This window comes from Condylura cristata, unplaced genomic scaffold (assembly GCF_000260355.1).
Source record: "Condylura cristata isolate star-nosed mole 26May11 unplaced genomic scaffold, ConCri1.0 scaffold00004, whole genome shotgun sequence".
NCBI classification, from domain to species: Eukaryota; Metazoa; Chordata; class Mammalia; order Eulipotyphla; family Talpidae; genus Condylura; species Condylura cristata.
In genome coordinates this window covers 11,304,088-11,325,130 of record NW_004567105.1, presented here as the reverse complement: position 1 = coordinate 11,325,130, position 21,043 = coordinate 11,304,088, and the positions used below count along the sequence as shown (strand labels likewise).

General features: G+C 37.5%; 2 protein-coding genes across 3 annotated transcripts in view; one reads left to right on the top strand and one right to left on the bottom strand.

Moving 5' to 3' along the window:
* CHPT1 (choline phosphotransferase 1) overlaps positions 1-10,070 on the top strand; it is a 12,012-nt gene extending 1,942 nt beyond the window's left edge. The window contains exons 3-8 of one of the 2 annotated variants that reach the window (XR_001145036.1): positions 1,522-1,606; positions 4,005-4,136; positions 5,050-5,208; positions 5,862-5,987; positions 8,240-8,529; positions 9,897-10,064. Coding sequence is in view for 1 of the 2 variants with exons in the window: in XM_004675755.2 (XP_004675812.1) it covers positions 1,522-1,606; positions 4,005-4,136; positions 5,050-5,208; positions 5,862-5,987; positions 8,240-8,350; positions 9,897-9,941 (658 nt within the window). In the remaining variant the exon portion in view is untranslated. Of the gene's footprint in view, positions 1-1,521; positions 1,607-4,004; positions 4,137-5,049; positions 5,209-5,861; positions 5,988-8,239; positions 8,530-9,896 lie in introns of both variants that reach the window. The other variant, XM_004675755.2, reaches the window with a different exon arrangement.
* On the bottom strand, positions 8,715-17,911 carry SYCP3 (synaptonemal complex protein 3). Its single transcript, XM_004675756.2, has 8 exons — positions 17,779-17,911; positions 17,335-17,401; positions 17,121-17,155; positions 15,466-15,583; positions 14,601-14,700; positions 11,953-12,051; positions 10,094-10,198; positions 8,715-9,976 (listed from the first exon to the last, which is right to left on the bottom strand). The coding sequence occupies exons 1-8, from the start codon at positions 17,909-17,911 to the stop codon at positions 9,923-9,925; spliced, it is 711 nt and encodes a 236-aa protein (XP_004675813.1). The 3' UTR covers positions 8,715-9,922.
* Positions 17,912-21,043: the final 3,132 nt, after the last annotated feature.

Sequence of the window (21,043 nt, the reverse complement as noted above, 5' to 3'; positions counted from 1 at the left end):
CCCCACACACCTCTGGCCTGTACCTCAGTTTTTATAAGCATAAAGAAATAATCTTTAATATATATATGTATATATGTATAAGAAAGAAAAACCACCTTAGTTTTCCTCCCTGAAAAATAGATGTCATTTGTAGTTTGTCAGAGTCCTATGGACGCTCAGTAAAGATTAGGGCCGCCCCCTCCTTTCCCACAGAGTAGCAAGCACAGTGTTGGGTTTACCTCTTCAGCTGACTCGGTGGCTTCCCCGAGGCCTCCTTTACCCATGCTGCTCATGCAGCTGCTGGGTGCTAGTCTTCTTATTTTTCTCTTATCTGTGAGTTAATGTTCAGTTTGCCTTTTCTTCCTAACTGCCCTCAAAAGGAATCAGTTGCGAAGTCTTTCCTTCCATGTCTGGTTTTATTTTATCATCCGACACCAACATTTTTCATGCTTGCAGAGTGTAAGTATTCCTCTAGCATCTAAAGACTCCCCCTGCACAGGTGTAAAGTAGGTAGGCAGATATAAAAATCTGGAGCTCAAGGGGAAAAAAAAGGAAATTTGGAAATAGGAATTGAGAGGCCATTAGCGTATAGATGGCAGTCATAGGTACAGCTTACACTGTTCAGAGGATCTAAAAAAAGAGAAATTCTGGAAATAGTAGCAGTTTAAGGTCTGGACAGAGAAGCAGTCATGGAAGGAGGCTGACAAGGGCTTTTGAGAAGGTAGGAGAATCAGGAGAGGTATGGAATAAATAACAAAAAAGCGAGGCATTTCAGGAAAGAGGGAGTGACGACATTTAAAATAATGCAGTGAAGGTATGCTAGGTAATAGCTGAAATGTAGCTATAAATTCCACAGATTCAAGTCACTTTCTACTTTAAACAATTTTAATAAAATAGTGGGGTCAAAGACTCCAGTAAAGTGGGTTAAACAGCAAGTATGAAGAGAGGAGAAAATCAAATGTTGACTTTTTAGTTAGCCTGTTCATGAAATGAGGAGGAGCGTGGATAGCTGTCAGGAATGCAGCTTGGAGAGACTGCTTGTTTGATGAGTGGTTTTTTGAAAGAAACATAAGCATGTTTATATTAGTGGAAAAATATCTGCAGAAGCCAGAGACCACCACAGTGGCTATTAGTGAGTAGGAATGTTGCTGGAATTTTCCCTGCTTTTTAAGTGAAACTGACATGAGAGTTTTTGAGAATTTGCCTTAAGTCACCTGCCTGTTTTATGTTATATATTTTTTCTGATGACGGGAGTGATACAGTTATGGTAAAGAATAAAAATTCATAAAAGAATGTAAAGCAGAAAATGGTCTAGGGGATGATGGCTATTAGCCATTTTCTGGCCCTGCATCAGCCTGTCCCTGAGCACAGACTGAAGCTCGCCTGGGAGGCTCGCAGCTCTGTTCTGTGGGCATTTTTCGTGGTGGAAGTGAAGGTAAAAATGCTGTCTTCAGATCTTTGCTTCTTTACTCTCGGGCTAACTTCCATTATTTGGGAATTTTCTTTACAAATCCATTTCTATTCTTTGTCCTTTCCCTTCAGAGTGGACGTAACTGAAATTCAAGTAGCTTTAGTGATGGTCTTTGTGCTGTCTGCACTTGGAGGAGCAACCATGTGGGACTATACGGTAAATCTGAATACATTTAACTTCTTTAAATACTAAGGGAACAAACATTGCATTGTGACCTTCTCCAGAAAGCCTTCGTGTTATATTTAATATTTACTCCTCTTCTTAACCTTTATGCTTCACTTTAGAACCTATACCCTCTGCATACCTTATTACGGCATTTCCTCTATGTATAAATATATCAATTCATGATGAAAACAGTGCACTTCCCTACTACAAGTTAGCACCCTAGTTGAGCAACCTTTTCCTGGCCAGAATTTATCACATAAAATAAATTTTTAAAAGTAAATTCAATAGAATATTTGTGTTGAAAACGTTTCCCTCAATATTAAAAAAAAGAAATTAACTTGTGTTTTTAAAAGCTGGTTCCCCGTATTACAGCGTGCTTTTATTTTCTGCTTGTGGGGTAACCTCAGCATTTCAGTAGAGTGGGCTTTCGGGAGGCCATGGTCATAAATTCATGTTTGCATAAGAAGAAAATTTATGAAGAAACAAATTAGTGTCCACAATCGAAGTCCAAAACACTGCCTGACTCACCACCTCACATCTTCAGTGTTAAGAATAAGGGTTGCAGTAGCCAACAAACTCGTGTTCAACACCCATGTTCCTAAACGTGTTAGCACCGCTGTTTCATCTGACCCTCAGAACAATCTTATGAAATAGCCACTCTCATTGTTCTGCTTTCTAAATGAGTCTGGGAATGATTACGTAGCTTGTTCAGGACACATAACCAGAGCTAGAATTAAGCAGCCTGCTCACGAACTGTTTGTAGTCACTACGCAGCATACCTCAGTAAAAGTATCAATACTGCGTGATACAAAACTAAACACGCCCTCACCTAGCATCCAGCAGCTGTGCTCCCCGATAGCTACCTAATTTGAAAACATATCCAGACAAAAACCTGAATGTGGATGTTTCTAAGAGTTTGATTCAGAATTGAGAACTTTAAAACTAAGGTGCCCCACAGTAGGTAAATGGGTAAACTGGTGCACTGAGGCCGTGACATACTCACCTTTTAAAAGCACTGCGAAGCCATGAAAAGCCATGGAGAAAGCTTCAGTGCCATGAATTCATGACAGAAACCATACTGAATGCTATGTATGGAGTGACTCCAGCTATATGGCATTCCCGGAAAGACAAAATGATGGGAACTGAAAAGATCAGTGACTGCCAGAGGTCACCCGCAGGAGAGGAGGGACGAGCAGACAAAGCATTTATCCAAACTCACAGAATGTACATCCCCAAGACAAACCCTACTAGGAAATGCGAGCCTGGGTGGTAATGATGTCAGTGTAGGCACATGGATGGTAACAAATGTACTGCTCGGGGGTCACTTTAATAGTGGGTGTGAGTGGGGGACCAGCAATTATATGGGGACTCTGTACTTCCCGTACAATTCTGCGGAGAACCTAAAGCTACCCAACCATTAAACAAGTCAGAAATTTTCCTGTGGCATTTGGTTTCAGATTTGCCAGTTAGTTCCTATCATGAGGTCCAGAGGAACTTTGAACATATTGTTAAGTAGTGATATGTTCCTGAGGCATTAACATGCCTTCTCATGGTGTAAGAATAATGAGTGGAGTCAAGGGCTGCACAACAGGCCTGTGCGATGTGCTGGGGGGATGCGTGTGCATCTCCAAGGCAGTTAGGCGACTCAGGCCATTAAGTCAAATGTGATTGTCTTAAATGTGAAAGTCTTATGTGGGGGAGAATGTAGTCTTGAAATAATTTCATTCCGCGATTGGCAGTACCATGGAAGAGAGCCAACTGTTTATTTTCACCAGCAACAGTACTCATTTGAAATGTAGGCTTTCTAAATTTAGCTGCTTAAGCTGGAGTTTCCACACATTTTGGTACAGTATTTCAAGCTTGAAAACACAATAGCCTACAGCTTTTGGCAATTCATTGTTACTGTTTTTTAAATCCTTTGCTGCCCTTGGAAGTTTTCTTGAACAGCAATTGACCAACAGGTAACTATATTGCTAGAGATTTCATCCTGGACATTAACACCACAGATGTTTGCATGTGCACATGTTGTGGTACTTGTCACATTCATGGGGCATCTCCTGGTGTTTTGACTTTCCTGTGGGGCTGCTTTGTAAAGGTTAACAAACATTCAAGTGAACTATCCTTTTTCATGTTTCCTTAAAGTCACATGAAGTTTCTAAGATTAAATATTTCATTGCATTTATGTAAGAAGACTTAGCTGAATCTGGTACATTCATTTTTTCACTTAATGAAACCATTCAGGACGTTACTCCCTCAGGCTGCATTCCAGAAGTTAAGGTTTGATTGTAAGAAAAAGGATAGCTTATTGTATCATACCATGTTTCTTCACTATTTAGTAGGAAAAGGAATTGTTTTCTTAATGATTCATTTCTTTCCTTTATCCCTAAAGATACCTATTCTAGAAATAAAATTGAAGATCTTTCCAGTTCTTGGAGTAGTGGGTGGAGCAATATTTTCCTGTTCAAATTATTTCCATGTTATCCTCCATGGCGGCGTTGGCAAGAATGGATCCACTATTGCAGTAAGACATTAAACTTCATTCTCATTTAGTATGCATTTTGTTTTCTTATCACAAGCTGTAGACATATTTAAAATATGCCAAAATCCAAGAACTGGGAAAGTAATTAAAGGTCTTTTCTTTTGGGCCACAGAAAGAACATGACTGGTGTTCCTGGGGCTCTTAGATATGACATGTTAACATATTCATCGTGTTTGTTACTTATATATATTGTGAATTCATTACTAAAGTCTAGTTACTATCCATTACTACATGTAGTTTAGGATTTTTTCCTTTTTTTTTTTTCCTACTAAAAGATCTTTTTTGGAAAGAGGGGACAGAGGCACCTGCATAGTCCCAGGCAAAAAAAAAAAAAAAAAAACTGTGTATAAACCTTTTTCTTGTGATAAGAACTTGTAATTCCATGCTTAGCAATCTTCAAATATACATTAACCGTATTTTCTGTGTTGTACATTACATCTTCATTACTTTGTTAATAGAAGTTTGATTACTTCATTTTGCCCATACCCAAACTTTTTAACAATCCTAAAAAAATTATTTTAGGCACATAGTACAGAAGTGTTTTCAAAATGGCTTAGGCCATTTTTCTTTCTACCACCTTTCTCCAAGTAGACTTTCTTGATGTGCCACTCAGCCATCCAGTTTCACTACCAGGCATCATGAAGAGCCATTTGTTTCCTGGCTTGTGCCTTGCACTAAAATAGGGAAAGAGGACTAACGTCCTGATTGACTGGCAAGCTGCCAGAGGTCATTGAGGTTTCAGAGAAATTTACTGTTCATGAAGTAAATTTTATTGTAATTTCAGTGAAACGTATTTTAAAAGGTAAAAATTTTAACCTTCGTTCTTGCTATTGTGTATTTTTTTTAACAAATGCAGTGTTAAAATGGCATGTTGATTTTCCACTTTATACCTTAGGGCACCAGTGTCTTGTCACCTGGACTTCACATAGGAATTATTATTATACTGGCAATAATGATCTATAAAAAGTCAGCCACTAATGTATTTGAAAAACATCCTTGTCTGTATACCCTCATGTTTGGATGTGTCTTTGCTAAAGTTGCACAAAAACTGGTGGTAAGAAATTCTTTTAGATTTATGGGATCAATAATGTAGTTGGTTTTCAAACACAGTCAACAACCGTCCCCAGCAACAGGTTTATTGTGACAGCATCCTCAGTAAGTGGTTAGCTATTCAAGTTCCAAGTGAAACTATGCATGAGTTATTCAAGAAAATATTTTCATTTATTCAGTTGTAATTATCCTTAATACTTTTTTTTTAAAAGATTTATTTATTCGTACAGAACTGGGGTACAGGCCAGAGATGCGGAGGGTGAGAGGATTCACCAGAGTGGGGAGCAGAACAGGCAGATCGACGAAGTACACTGCTGAAGGGAGCAGCGGGCGGGTCAGGAGAGGTCTGCCACGTCATGTGGTCTCCTCCTGGGCAGGCGGGGATTGAACTCATGCGGAAGTGGCTTAAGCTTCTTAGTGCAGTGCTTTAACCCGCTGCGCCATCAGGGAGGGCCATATCCTTAATACTTTTTATCAAGGAAGTTAAATATTAGAAATTTTAATAAGCTCCTCAGTAATCTTGAGTTTTAGATTCAGTGTTCCCCTACCAAATGTAAGGCTATATTTAACTAGGGTGAATTAGTTATGTAATTGTCCTGAAAATAAAGCTGTTAACATTTAAAATTTAATGCTGAAATTTTATTTACTTTCTTACAGATAGCTCACATGACCAAAAGTGAACTTTATCTTCAAGACACTGTCTTTCTTGGCCCTGGTCTTTTATTTTTAGACCAGTATTTTAATAACTTTGTAGACGAGTATGTTGTTCTATGGATAGCAATGGTAAGTTTTCTGACAAGATTTTTACTAGTGGGTGTTAGGTAACACGTGCTATCAAGGAGCTTCAATACCTGTTCTGTACAGTAATGTCTGAATATTTAAAATTACTTTATTACCAATTTTTTACTTACAATAGCCTACTTATCTGGAGATCAAGCTTCAGTTTTTAAATCCCTAAAAACTTACCTGCATATCTTAAAGATACTTCTCCCTCAAAAATAATGTCAAAAATCTGCTCAAAGCGTTACTTTTAAGTGTCCGATTTTAACTTGAGATTATTTTGAGTTTGCAGCAGTAACAGAGGTTAACAAAGGTGGATACATACTACCTCAGGAACTATCAGTTAATATTGACAAAATGAAAATAGTGCTGCTAAGTATAGGATTCTTGGACCATTTTGTGCTAGAATAAGCAAACCTTTATATCTGTTGGCCCTTGAGAAGAGTGCTTAGTTGAAGTTAATAATTAGTGGACTCACTAATGACTCACCAAGTAAAGATTAAATTCTCATTGATGACCTTTTGCTAAAGGATGTGATGTGCCAACACAAATAGCAGTGCTCAGGATGATTTTAAAATATAAAGGTAGGTACCTAAAAGAAAATAGTTGGTAATAATCGCCAAAGCAGACAAAACAAGCATTATCAATCTTTTTATTGAGACATAAAATCTTTGTGGTTGGTCTTCAAGTGATGGTGGTCCTCAACAGGTTTGCTTTATTTTTCCTTACCTCTATACCATAGTGACCCAACTGTTAGTGATCTATACTACAGCAAATCTTTTGGTAATTCGAGTCACCCTGACTTGTTAAATATAGCCACTTTAAACTTCTAATCATTTTGTGCATAGTTGACTGGGATTTGCCTGATGATTCTTTGTATTACTAGGTTTTAATACTAGTAACTTAATGTCCATTCCAAAGTTTCTCATTCTTCAAATGGTGATGATATAATCCTTAAATTTTACAGGCAATAACCTAAAGTGTCTGAAAGTCACAATAATTCGCTATGTACTGCAAATAGTATAGAAATGTTTAAAAAAAAAACCCAATTTTCTTTTTAAGATTTATTTATTCACACAGAACTGGGGTACAGGCCAGAGATGCGGAGGGTGAGAGGATTCACCAGGGACAGAGTGGGGAGCAGAACAGGCAGATCGAGGAAGTACACTGCTGAGGGGAGCAGCAGGCGGGCCAGGAGAGGTCTGCCATGCCATGTGGATCTCATCCAGGGCAGGTGGGATCGAACTCATGCAAAAGTGGCTTAAGCTTCTTAGTGTAGTGCTTTAACCCGCTGTGCCATCAGGGAGGGCCTCCAATTTTTTTTTTACCTATAACTAGGGTATAGGCCAAGTGTGGGGGATGAGTGGATTTATGAGACAGAACTGATAGCATTTAAAGATATCACTATAGGATTTTTGAGTGAACTTACATATTACTTGAGATCTTCAAATGTAATTCTCAAATTTAGCTTTTTTGGAGGGGCTTCCCTGGTGGCCAAGGGGTTCTCTCACTCAGCACTATCGGCACTATAGCATCCCCAGCCTGGGAACTGAACCACTAGCTCAACCATTGCTCCCCATAAACACCTGTTCTGCTACTATTCTGTCTCTGGTGAATCCTTTGATGTGTTTAATGTAGTGTCAGGAGTTAAAAATTCTAGCACCTATTCTGTAGGAAGTTGACCTCATTTATACTAGTGGTTTACAGTGAGGAAGTCAAGTTCAGTTCTTCTTAAAACACTATGTAGACCAGTTTAAAATAAAACACGTGTCCTTTGGCATCCTTAGGAAAACATTTCTAAAGAAATATAACCCTTTAGGGTTGGGTAGAGCTTTACCCGCATGAATGAGAAATTGCCCTCTCCTCAGGCAGAAACCCTGAAGCTCCTTTTTCTGAAAGAAAGCATTTTCCCCTGCTATCTTCTTCAGGCCTTTCATACAACTTACCTTAAAGGGATAAAATGTATATTATGGAATTTTACTATAACTACTATACCTTTCTAGTAGAAATTTGTTACAGAGCAGAAAGTTGAAAAATTTAGTCAGAAAACTTGAGTTATCTTTCAACTTTCCTACTTTAGTTTAGGTCTTTACTGCTGAGCCTCAGCTTCTATAGCTACAAAATACTCTATGTTCTAGAAATCAATAGTGAAGTCCAAACATAAGTACTGATTTCTATAGAGAATTTCAGGTTAAGAGAAAAATAGCTGCTGCTTCAGAAGAGACCACAATTCATTTTGTTTTTTATTTCCAAAGGTCATTTCTTCATTTGATATGACGATGTACTTTAGTGCTTTGTGCCTACAAATTTCAAGACACCTTCATCTAAGTATCTTCAAGACTTCGTGTCATCAAGCACCTGAACAGGTTCACAAGCATATTGACTAATAGCCCAAGGAGAAGCAGTTAGGTGAACCCATGAGTGAAGGAAATCCCCCTATCAAATAAGGTTGTATTTGTGTATAAGACATTAAGTCTTGCACATTTCATTATCCTTATTTCAACTGAAGTCCTCATTATGTTAACATCAACATTTTTAATCACAGGTATGTTAGACTACTGTAAGTTATAATCAAAACCAAAGAGAAATCTGTTTTCTGAACATAAGAAAATGAACTATGATTGTCCTAAAAGTACTCTATCTCAAACCCCTATCATACATGGGTTTTCACTGCCAAAGGATAAGATTCACGATTTAAAGGATTTTATCCAACATAAGTATGATGCTTGCTTAAATTGCTACATATTAAGTGATAACCCATTTTTTTAAAAAAGGTACATTATACAAGGAAATACTTGATTTAGCAATTTACTAAAAGGAATTTATCTTAGCAGTTCAAGAAACAACCAAATGAATCTTTATAGTGAGGGTAACCTGTTCTTGAAAATCTGTTAAAATTTCATTGTCACAAAAGGAGATATTCAAGATAAGAAAATCAACCATATAAAAAATATGGCAAAAATATCATCCCTTCAGAATAATCAAGTAAAAGTTATTTCAAGTATGTAGAATAAATTTTTATATGAAGCAAAAAGGGAATGAAAACTAAGTATCAGTTATTCCCCTACTAAGTATATCATATACTGTATTGACTCTTAACTACCATAAGCTTAATGATCCAAATCCTTAGACTCTGGTCTTATCTACTGTACATGTCCTATGTCTATTTTAAGCAAGAAAAGAGCTGGTATTTCTTAAATACTTACATGAAAATATTGTAAAGTCTGACTTACTAAAAATGCTGAAATAATTAAATCAAGTGTTTCAATACCATGTTTCAAAAAATGTACACTTTAAAAGGTGTAAGAATTAGTAACTAAGTTGGAAATGACAAACATTCTAGGTCAGGTACCTTTAAAGACATATGAATGTGAAGCACTTAAAATATAATTAGCTATGTTTAGGTATGTTAATGATATACTTTCAATCATTTAAAAGAATGTCATTTAATTGTGGGCCATTCATGTCTTAAAACTGATATTCATGTATCTTAATGGCAATTAGCAGTTTAATTTCCTCTAAAACAAGCTTAACTTGCTTTTAATAAAATCTTATTTTCATTACAATTAATAGTATATCGTGAAAGGATATATACACATAAACTCGACTTTTTTTTGGAACAATATAGCCTGTTTTTGTGGTTTCTACCTTTTGGAACTGATGCACAGAAACTAAAACTTGAAACATTTTTTATTGAAATCTAAGTAATAAATGTTAGAAAGACTCAGTTACTATAAAAAGCTTAAAGTCTGGTACACAGGTTATTCAGGAATTGTTGCTAATCACTAAGGTTTTATCTGAAATTAACAAGTCTATACTAAAGCTAGTAACAGTATGCAATTTAAACTTGAATTTTTAAACCATCTAAAGACTTATATGCATCTTAGCTAATGTTATAATTATATTACTTAGGTTCAAGTTCTTCCTTCAAAGAGTCATCAGAATAACATGGATTGAAGAGATTTTCGAACACTTGCCATCTCTTGCTGCTGCTGTCACATGAAAGGAGAGATAATAAACATGCTTAATAAATTTAGATAAGTGTTCAGACATTCAGCAAATAAAATATTTCATTGCTTACATTAATCATTTTTTTAACTTTAACTTACAGTTTCCATCATAATTTTTTTTTGCAACATAGCCATTTCTTTTCTAAGTTCATTTTGTGCACCAGTAAGTAGATTCTCATGATTCTTCTCTAACTCCTCCATACTCTAAAGCACAAAAGATTGGTTTAGTTATAAACCATTTTTCATCTGTTTTTAAATTTGTACAGTTTTCAAAAGTAGAAACGTTAACATTCAAATAATGTACATTTCATAAAAATCTAACACATGAAAACCAAAACACACTAAAGGAATAAAAAGCCAGACTGAATCAAGTATTATAGTAATGTACTTTCTTCTGAACAATGAGTTAAAAGATTAAGTCCCATATCAAATATTAAAATTTTGAAAATTTCTTTAAGCTTTCTAATTAGCAGGCTGTAAACAACCCACTTTTAACTAAGCCTATAAATTCATTAGAGGGACTTTAATTTATGAACAGCAAAAGTTATAAATCTTTACAAATCCTGCTAAATAGTAGTAATCCTAGTGCTTACTCTGTAAATACTGTATTAAGTGCTATGGAGGAATTAAAAAACAATACATGATCACTATTCCAGAAACCGAGGCACAAATTTTTGTAGTAGGAATGCAAATGTAACTTATTCTGGCTATGTGGTAGAAAATGGGGATAAAGTCCAATTTAGTGGCAAAATATTTCAAAAGGAAAAATAAGATTGTACTAGAGGACAAACAAGCAAAAGCATGAAAATGCATAGTGAGTTCAGAGAAGCAACAATGTGGCAGGATAAGAGTAATGGACTAATGTAGTACATGAACCTTAAAATTGAGGGTCAAGATTATGACTAGGAATTAAGAATGAGAAGCTACTGAGTTTTTCAAGAGGATGTTAAAGTTTTAGGAAGATAATATGACAAGCATATAATGAGGGTATGGGAGGAAAAAAAGCACATGAGTTTTAGTAGTATAAGCAAAAGAGTGATGAGAAGCAATGAATTAAAAAGAATCTTGGAAGTAAAAATCACAAGGTCTATTAACAGTAAGAGATGGAGGGGTCAAATATAAACTAAAACCCCTTACCCTAAGTAGAAACACTTAGAAAAAATCTTTACCAAACCTTCACACCAGTTAAATGGTTTTAAAGTTATTTAAAACTACATTTTAAAATGTGGTTACTACTTTACTCACAGCACAGTTTCTTTTAAAGTGTGACATTTTAATGTGTATTTGAGCATTATCTAAAAGAACCCCCTACTCTGAAGGGAAATATATATATATATGCAGCAAGATCTCAATGAGCTCCCTCCTATTAATAGTTACCAAGAATTAAATATATATTTGCATGAGTTCAATGCCACATACCACAAGTTGTGTGTGTCATTAATTCTCAGTCAACAAACTTTTAACCCATTGCTGGCCTTTTCATTCTATGTATGTCTGGGCCAACTCTTAGGATTCTAAATTTGTATATAGAACCCTTTTTGTGAGCTGTAAGAGTTCTAAAAGCAAATGTGCCATAAAATACATATGTAATATATTAAAAAATAAAAGATTCATCAATTTAAATTGGCTACTTTCTACTTAAACTGGGGGGGTAAAAAAATCTGTTTAGAAATGATTTTTGGGTCCATTTTTTCAGTTGAACAGAGACCTATTGCTAATGTGTTAGTGAAGTATGATTTTTATGTACAACATGTACATTTTCAAGTAAAATTCTTAAGTTTGCCATTTCTTTTTGAATAATCCCCATAAACAGTAAAAACACTACAGTAAAAAATTTTGCACTTAAAATTCAAAATGGAATGAAGAATTAAATTTTTTTTAACTTGGAAAGAAAAAAAACTATTTTACTTCCACATATAAAGCTTGCTTAAGAAATGGTGTTACCAAATACAACTAACCTTCATGAACTGCTCATATAATTGTCTAATTGTTTTCAGTCTTTGGCTCTGAACAACTCTAGATTGCTGAAAAATCTTCTGTTGCTGTCGAAATATATTCTACAAAGAAAAAGTCATGCAATAAAAATTTTAGTAAATTTTTTAGTTTAGCAAAAAAAAATTCTACATTAAACTTAAAATGAATAAATTTAAAATATAAAAATTTTAACTATTATGATCTATTTCAGATAGCCTGTATACCATTAATATACAACAAAATGACCTGTCATTGGTAGGAAATCTTAAAATATCTCTTCATTTGTGGTGCTTTCACTATCAACAGAGGTGATCCTTCAATAATGCTAGCCTTTCAGTTCCTTGGCTTACCTTAAGACCAATGGTTTTTGTTCATCATGCTGGTGGTGATTCACTTACTCATACCCTGGAATTTGTCATTACCATTAACTACAGTCCTAATATAGTATTAAAGGCAAACTGCACATTAACTTCATGTTAGATACTATCTTGAACTGTTAAACTTACACATGAAGCCATTTACTCCTCAAAACAATTATGTGAAAGACACTCTTATTCTACCCTTTTTACTGATGAGGAAACTGCATAAAGACAAATGTGTCCATAGTTTCACAGCTAGCCTTTGGTAAAACCAAATGATTCTAAACAGAATTCACAACCATTATTTTATACTATTTCTCCATATATTCCACTATTCAACCACTACTACCCTACCATTCTAGCTCATTCGCTTCAAAGTTCTTCATCCCATATCAAGACCTAAAATGCACTCATCTTGCATACTGTACACTGAACCTTATCCTTTGTCCCATATCCTCACTTTTCTCTTTCCCAGCTTAAATTTTGTGGCCACTCATTAAATTACTCCTTTGCATATAGAATCTGTCATTCCTTCTGTTATACTCATTTAGCTTAACCCTAAACATGTTAAAGCCTAGCTCTGGCTACTCTGCATCCCTTGGACTGTCCTGCAACTGGGGGGTGGGGAGGTAGGGGAGGGGGAGCCACAGCACTCACTTGAAGTTTATGATCATTATGTTAATGAAACGGAATTCCACCTTTAAAGTTGTTTGATAATTGTATTTCCCTAGTGCATTCACTGGCCCTCTCAGAACGGTATTTCACACCTGATTTGACCTCAAGAGGCAACATCTTTTTCAACTGTCGGATGGGCTTAATTATTTCACTAAGGAAACAGAAGCAATCCAAAGAATTTTCAGCCTCCCATCACTATAGCTACTTACCCAACCATATCCATCTGTGCTTGTATGCTTTCTCTCCTATTTTAAGGAGGCTCTGTCCTTGGTTCCTGCTAAGGCCAACTTTTCACATGTCCTGTACAGTCTCAAGAATTCAGCAGTTGCCTCCCTCCCCTTCAATTGTACCCAAGATTATTCCTACCAACACATAAACATATAGCTTTCTCCATTTTTTTTTTTAAGAAAACAAGCTAAAACCCCTATTCTTCTTCTACTCAAGCAAGCAGCCCATTTCTTTCCCAGTCTTATATTCATTCCAATCTGGTTTTTGCACTGAGTATTCCAACAAAATCATTATGATCAAGAACAATGACCTCCATATTGCCGAATGCACCTTATTTAGTGTATGAAAAAGCTAATAAACGTATTACAAAAATCAGTCTTCTTTCATTAAATGGTTTTCTTCACTAAGGTGATTTTCTTTACACTATTAGGCTACTCAGTTCTCAGTCTTCCTTAGTGGTTCTTATCTTCTGAAATGCTGAACTATAAATGAAATACTCCAGCTTCTTAAGACTTCTCTCATATTTACAGTCACACCCTGGTGATGTCACCAAATTTCATGGCTTAAATACTGTCTTTACATTGAGTACTCCCAACTTTGTAAGTTCAACCCATACTGAACTGCAGATTTAGACACCAGGGGCCCACCTCTAGGATATTTCATGTGCATCTGTAATATTTTTAAACTTAAGCTAAACAACAAACCCCTAAAGTTATATGAACATTACTTTAACTCTTAGATAAAAAATGTATAATAATTTTGCAAACAATGTAGTTATATGTAATACAAGAGCTGACTTCCATTTACCATAAAGATGGACGACAGGTAACAAGTCACTGAGACCACACCATGTTGTGATTATGCCTGGATCAGAAATGGGCAAATGAATCAAACTAGATGAACACTACTCTCAGAAGACTTTTTCTACTATTAAAAAAGACTATTCCAACACCTGGGGTTACTAAACTTGCAATTCTAGGATTACAAGAAACTTTCTTGCTTCCTATACTGAGAAAGTCTAAGAACTGGAAAAACGTCAGAAGATACTACATGAGCAATCCTTCCCTATTCCATTAAGCTATGACTGAAGCTAAACTACAACCCCTTGTACTTTTATATTAACTAACAATCCTCCTTGGGTACTTTAAAAATCTTCTGTCACTTGCTGCCACAATATAGGAAGCAACGGCCAACAGATTTTAGGAATATTGTGTTTGTACTTCTGTTTCAAAATTCAGCAGCACCAAAACACATAGCTAGCAATGCATAATGAAACCAGGATGAGCTCCATTGATATGCTGTAAGGCTAGGCTCTACTCCGATTTGATACGTAGTTACAAATTTTAATAATAAACAAAAGTGACACTAACAGCTAGTTTTTCTTCTTGTTCTTCAGCTTTCTGCACATCCAAATCCCATTGCTGAAACAAGGTCAGAAACTGCTGAGAGAAGTCTTGGCTAAGCTTCTGCCTGCAAAACAATGAGTACTTTCATATCAACAAATAAAACATGCCCTCTTACATGCTTTAGCTCTAGTTCTAGAAAATGTTTTATTTATAGATAAAACTGGACCTTTCTGGAAATCTAATCTCCAAGCTTTTTATTTTCTTCCACTGAATGTAAGTTCCGATTATGATAGATCAAATGAAATTGTAAGATTTCCAGAGTTATGTCATTTAGTTTTTCCCCCATTCTGGCACAATGATTTTATATAAAAGAATTAACCTGAAATATACAAATTATTGCAATATAAAACTTATTTTTTTCTACACTGCTAAAACAATTATCAGAACATTAAAGGTTTTTATGACGTTTTATTCAACCAGTGTATTTCTTGAATATATTTCAAATCTATAAAGAAGTGGTTACAAAACTAAAGAATTCATTTATTTAGAGAAAAATGAAGACATATGCCTTTTTAAAAACACGTACGTAGCTGTGTTTTTAAAGTATGTATTTATTTATGTATTTATTTACATATTACATTACACAGGAGAGATCTGCTGGCCAAGTGGGCTATCTGCCTGGCTGGGGATCATATTCAGGCCACAGTAGTGATAGCATGATCACACTGAGATTTAACCCGTAAGTCACCAGGGAGGCTCCCAAGACAAATATATTTTTTACTACCTATATCCCCAACAAAGAATATGAAAGTATTTTTTAAGTAATTTGTACAAATGACTACTACAAAGTAATACATATGTTGTGGCTGTGAAAAAAACCCAACCTTACCTTTGCTCTTGTTGAGTTTTCCAAACTTGCTCAATTTTCTGGTTACTGGTTTTGATAGAAGCCTTGGTATACAATTCAAGTCTCTTTCTCTTAGCAAGAAGAGCCTTGTTTATGTCAACTATATTTAAAACAAACATTCCTTAAACTTAAATGTTGAAGACAATTATTTTGTTTCCACATTTTCAAATAAATATTGATATAAAGTTCAAGAATTTTTGAAAAACATTTAAAATACTAAAAAGCAAAGGTACTGTTACTAAGTACCACAAAACACAATTATTGTTTTTCCTAAGAAAACTTTGTTGTTTAGTATCCAGTGCTGATTACCCAGAGATATTTAGAAATGATTAAAAAGAGCTACAAAATGAAACATGTCTTCCAATTTCCTCATGTGAAATTCTAATAAAGACTAAAATTCTTAAAATATAGATGATATTCTCCAACAGATTAATTCTCATTAGGACTCATGAACCATGAAACTATCCTATTTTCAAACATCAAAAATGGCAAAAGAAAAATTTTTTAAATATGATATTCTCAATTTTTTGCTAATCATAGAAAAATCTTAACTACATAATGAAGTCAGGAACTTATAAACACTTGTATTGAGCTTGTGACAAGCCACTTTACCCTTATAACATAGTTCCCAAAATTTTTAATATTTGAAATATTAATATTTAATATTTGAATATTTAAAATATTCAAATACCAGATGCATATTGATCTATCATCAGTAATTACTTTGCAACAATCATAACAATTGCACTATTATGTAAATATATATACTTTAATATTTATTATTTATGCATATAGAACTGGGGTACAGGCCAGAGGTGCAGGAGTGGTGAGAGGATTCACCAGAGGCAGAGTGGGGAGAACAGGCTGATCAATGAAGTACACTGCTGAGGGGAGCAGTGCACTGGTCAGGAGAGGTCTGCTGTGCCATGTGGTTGGTCACCTCCAGGGCTGGGATCCAACTAGCACTGAAGCAGCTGCAGCTAGCTTGCAATGCGTGTCCTAAACCACTGCGCCACTAGGGAGGGCCATAACTATTCTAGTTTTCAATATATAAAATAATACATTTATAAGGCAACCATTTTGTCACAAAAAAGCCATTCTCAAGACTTGACAGACTAATCCTTTCAGGTGGAATACTAACTTTTTAAAAGTATATTCCCGAAACACTGTTGATGTACCTGATATGACATATTTAAAAAGTGAATTTTTTGTCTGATTATACATCATACTAAATAGCAAAACTGTCCTTAACCTTAACTACATAGATTAATAATGTGAAATAACTGAATTGAGAAAATAAACTGACGTACATACAGATAGGTGTTATTTGTACCACTCAGTCTGGGAAGAGTCCACACAGGAGACAATTCCATCATTTTTTAAAACTTTCAGTCTGCTAAATTCATACATGTATAAAATAAAGCACCATTCTTAGCTTGTCATTAGCAGCACTCTCCCTCCCCACCTTAATCAGAAAAGGTTAAGGACATCCAGGCAACTGAACCACATATGTTCAGTCACATACAAGAGAAAAACATTAGCCAGCAATCTTCTAGCCCACTGATTAACATTTCCTACTACACAAGTTTAGACTTTAAAGCAATTTTATTGAAATACAAATAGCTTCTCAGACATACCTCCAAATCTTTCCAGCATAGTCTGCACTTCACCCCTAGGAGAAAATCATATTAAAAAACTTAATTAAGGACCCATAAAATATAACGCTTTTGAGGGGAGGCCTATCCCCTAGTATTTCGCACACAATTTTCGATGGCTACCAAAGCAAGCACTTCCTAAAGCATTTCATTTAACGACACACAACACAAGAAAAGGTCAATTTGAGCACATTACCCCATTTCTTCAACTATTCCAGCAGAAGTCCTTTTCTTCCCATGCTTCTCAATTATTGAAATCTTCCCTGCATCGACAATAACAGCAAAACATTTTTTAAATTAAGGACGCTATTCGAATCATTTTCAGTGGGATTACAGCTTCATTTTGAGGGGCTTCTGGCGTCTACGTTTTTCAAGCACACATGAAAAAAAAACACCGCGCTTGCAGTGCGTTAGTGAATCGGTCAGGATGCCCACTAAGTTCCAGGTCAGCGTCACGGTCACACACTATTTGGCAGCAGGAGTACAAGGAAGGCCCACAAAGGCAGCAGGCACATTCCAAGAAAGCAAAGCCGAGGGGCGCGGGTCCCCAACACGACTTGATCACAGCTTAAAAGAGCAGATGCTCCTGGAGGAAGAAGGGCAGGGCCCGCGCCCCCCACCCCCGCACCCCTCCATTTACCTTGCGAGGCATCCTCCTCCACATAGCTCAGCCCTTTCCGCTCCTCCCTTTGGAAGTCGAAGGCCCTCGCGGCCTGCCCCTCCAGGGCCTTCCCGGGCCTTCCCGAGGAGTGCTTCCGCCCTGCCGGCACCATGGCTAGATGCCTCTGACTGGAAAATAAACCTCTCAACGCCCCTGACCGCAGGGTCGCCTCTTAAACAAGCGGTGGCTTCGACGGACCCGCGGAGTGGGCCAACACTGGGCAGCGGTAGCGGCCACAACACACGCGCAGTCGCAGTCGCGCCCAGCCCCAGCCTGCCCCTCCCCCATCTCCCCTCCTCTCCTCCCCCATCAGCCCCCCTCCCCATTAGCCCCCCTCCCCAGCCTCCCCTCTTCTCCCCTAATAGCTCCAGCCTACCCCCTCTGCCTTCCCCGCCTCCCCCTCCCCCCACACCACCCCACAGGCACGAGGGCCCAGAGCCTGCGTGTGCCCACTCTGCCCAGGCCGGGTTCTGGCCCGCCCTGGAGCCCCTGATGACTTGGCGAGGGCAGGAGGGGCGCCCACAGGCCCACAACAGCGGCCCACAACACAGGCGTCAAAAGGGGCACGAAAAACGCAACCGTCACGCGGCCTGCGCAGCCGCCAGAACACCTGAGAGGGGCCCTGGGTCACTCACAGGATGGGGGAGGATGGAGAGCCCCACCAACGCGCCCCCCCTTTCCCCTTCACCCCCACCCCTAGTCCGCGCGAGCCGCCTTCCACATGCCCAGCGCAGGCCCGGCCTGCCACTCCAGGCCCACAGGCCCCATTTTCCTGTCAGCTACCACTCGGTGGAGATTTACCTCAGGAGTCGAGAGTGAATGCAGCCTGGTTTCACTCACCCCACAACTGCCTAAAAAAAATAATCCCACCCGGAAAAATAAAAAGATTAAACAACCCAAAAGTCGAGACCACAGTTAAGGGTCTGCCACGCCCCGCCTCCACTCCAGCTTCTCACCAGAAGATGTGGCTTCTAGGGCCTTCGACGCTCGCTCGTCTGAGGTGCTCGGTCTTCGTCAGGCAGGAAAACCAACCCCACCTCCCCCAGCACGCTGCTGATTGGCTGGGCTCACGCGCAAGCGCATAGCAGCAAGCGGAGCTCCACCCCCCCCCCCACCGCTACTGCTGCTGGAGGCTAATGTGGGACACGTGTGGCTGCATCCAGGTGCGGTTGTTAGCGTGGTCTGTGTAGTTTCTTTTCCTGACTTACTTTCAATTTGAAAAATAATATTTGAAAGTTGCAAAATAATAAATTATGAAATATGATGAACATGCTATCAAAATGTGTGAACTAACCTGGGTTCTTAAAAGAAACATTGCTTAGTTTTGTGCCATACCCTACATGGTGTTTTGCCACCCATTTTTTTATTCACCAGGTTGTTGCTAAGAGAATCTATCATACAAGTGGCTATACTTACTTTTTCCTGCTGTATAGTACTCCCCACACATACCGCGCTGATATCTTTGTCCTTGGATATATAGGTTATTTTCAGATTGTAGCCTATATGAACAGTGCTGCTGGAATACTCTAATCTTATGCATATATACCAAAGTTTTTACAGAGTAGCTAGCTGTGAAGTAGCTAAGCTAAGAGAGTTATACCAATTTATACAGCCATGCAGAGTTCATTCCCATTGTAGTAGGGCAACTCGGTGCAGGGTGAGCAGGGGTGCCAGGGGCCAGGATGTATCACAGGTCTTCTAGCCCACTGGGAATCCTAACCCCCTGAGAATCCTTACTCTGCCTCTTTGGGCTCTCTCCTGCAGCCGTTGCTCAGTGGTCCCACCTCTCTGTAATCACTCAGCCTCTCGAGCCCTTCGGCCTTTGCTGCCCCATGTAACACCGCTCTTATAGCCTCAACCTCCAGGCCCAGGTGTGCCCATTTATACATGCCCATATCCTACTCCAGGTGTCCACTGTCAGGCATGAGGCCCTTGAGCCCATGCTCCCCAGTGCCTCCTGCATTTGCACAATCAAGGCCACAGGTGATAGTCAGAGAAGCTGATATGTTAAAAGTTTAATTTATTCATTTACCCGACACTTTTGTTGAATATTGTTGAATGTACTAGTTATCTCTTGGTGTAGTCCTATTTCTTGATTTTGCCACTCTTGGATGTAAAATGGCATGTCTTTAAGGCCTTTTTTCATACTTCTCCATCACAGGCAAGACTAAAGTTTTTGTTATACTTTTTGGTTGTAGAGAATTCTGTGCTGGGGGCTGGGAATTTGCATTTTGAAGATGCTCAGGGCTATTCTCACGACCTACCTATTTTATCCCACTAGGGTAGCTCAACATCTCCATCTGTTGACTTAATAATGCCATTGGCTTACTTTTTCAATGTTAGGAAGTGGGTGAAAAATTAGACAATAAGGAACAAGGGATGTGAATGAGTGACCCTCCCCATGAATAAGCAAGACTAGATTGTGTCGTTTTATTTTTCTAGTTCTAAATGAGAATGCATTTGCATTCAAGTTTCAAATTTTAATTCCCATCCAACTAAATGAAAATACAAGAATTTAAATGACTGTTTCTTCATATGAAGTCTTTTATAATGGAACTTAATGGGCTTTTAATGGACTTTCAAAGTTAATAGAAAGCATTCTGTTTTAAACTAAAAATTAAAAATGGGTCATTGAGTCTACCTAATATTTAGTATTAAATTGTTATAGTTACAAAAGTGAGTACACATTTAAAATTTTTAAATGATTTATGAAGGAAATGAAATTTACTCATTATATCACTATGAAAACATGTACTTTTCAATTGGAAGTGTTATTTCCTTCTATTTTTTCTTTGCATTTATGTATTTCCCCCCAAATAATTTAAAAATACATTTTGAGCTTTGTATCTGCTTAAGTTTACTACCAACTTAATGGGGGGGTTTGTGTTTGCATTTCACTATGTTTTAACCCTTTGATCTAACCAAGAGATTTAGAATTTTATTGACTAGCCTTTCAAACTGCCTTACTGAAGTTTGTGTTCTAGGAAATCACACTGACATTGCTTCTTATAGATCATCTTCCACTTACTCTAATTATCTGGATTCCTGACAGTATTTTCTCATTTTGCTTAGTAACTAGCGATGTAGCATCTTGTCATGGTTCTTTAAAACCTTTGCTACATTCTTACCTTTCTTATGATCTCAAAGAACTGAGGCTCTTGAGATGGAAGTAGGTGTTTAACAAATAGATAAGGAAGGGGAAGACAGACCAAGCATCATGACAAGCATCAGCAAGGTGTAGCGG

Excerpts from the sequence above, each read along its gene's own strand:
- SYCP3 (XM_004675756.2), bottom strand. The coding sequence starts at position 17,911 with ATGGTGCCGGCAGGGCGGAAGCACTCCTCGGGAAGGCCCGGGAAGGCC. Across the intron at positions 17,156-17,334 it reads GGAATAGTTGAAGAAATGGG|GGGTGAAGTGCAGACTATGC; the intron begins GTAATGTGCTCA and ends ATTTTCTCCTAG. Across the intron at positions 10,199-11,952 it reads TATATGAGCAGTTCATGAAG|AGTATGGAGGAGTTAGAGAA; the intron begins GTTAGTTGTATT and ends TTTGTGCTTTAG.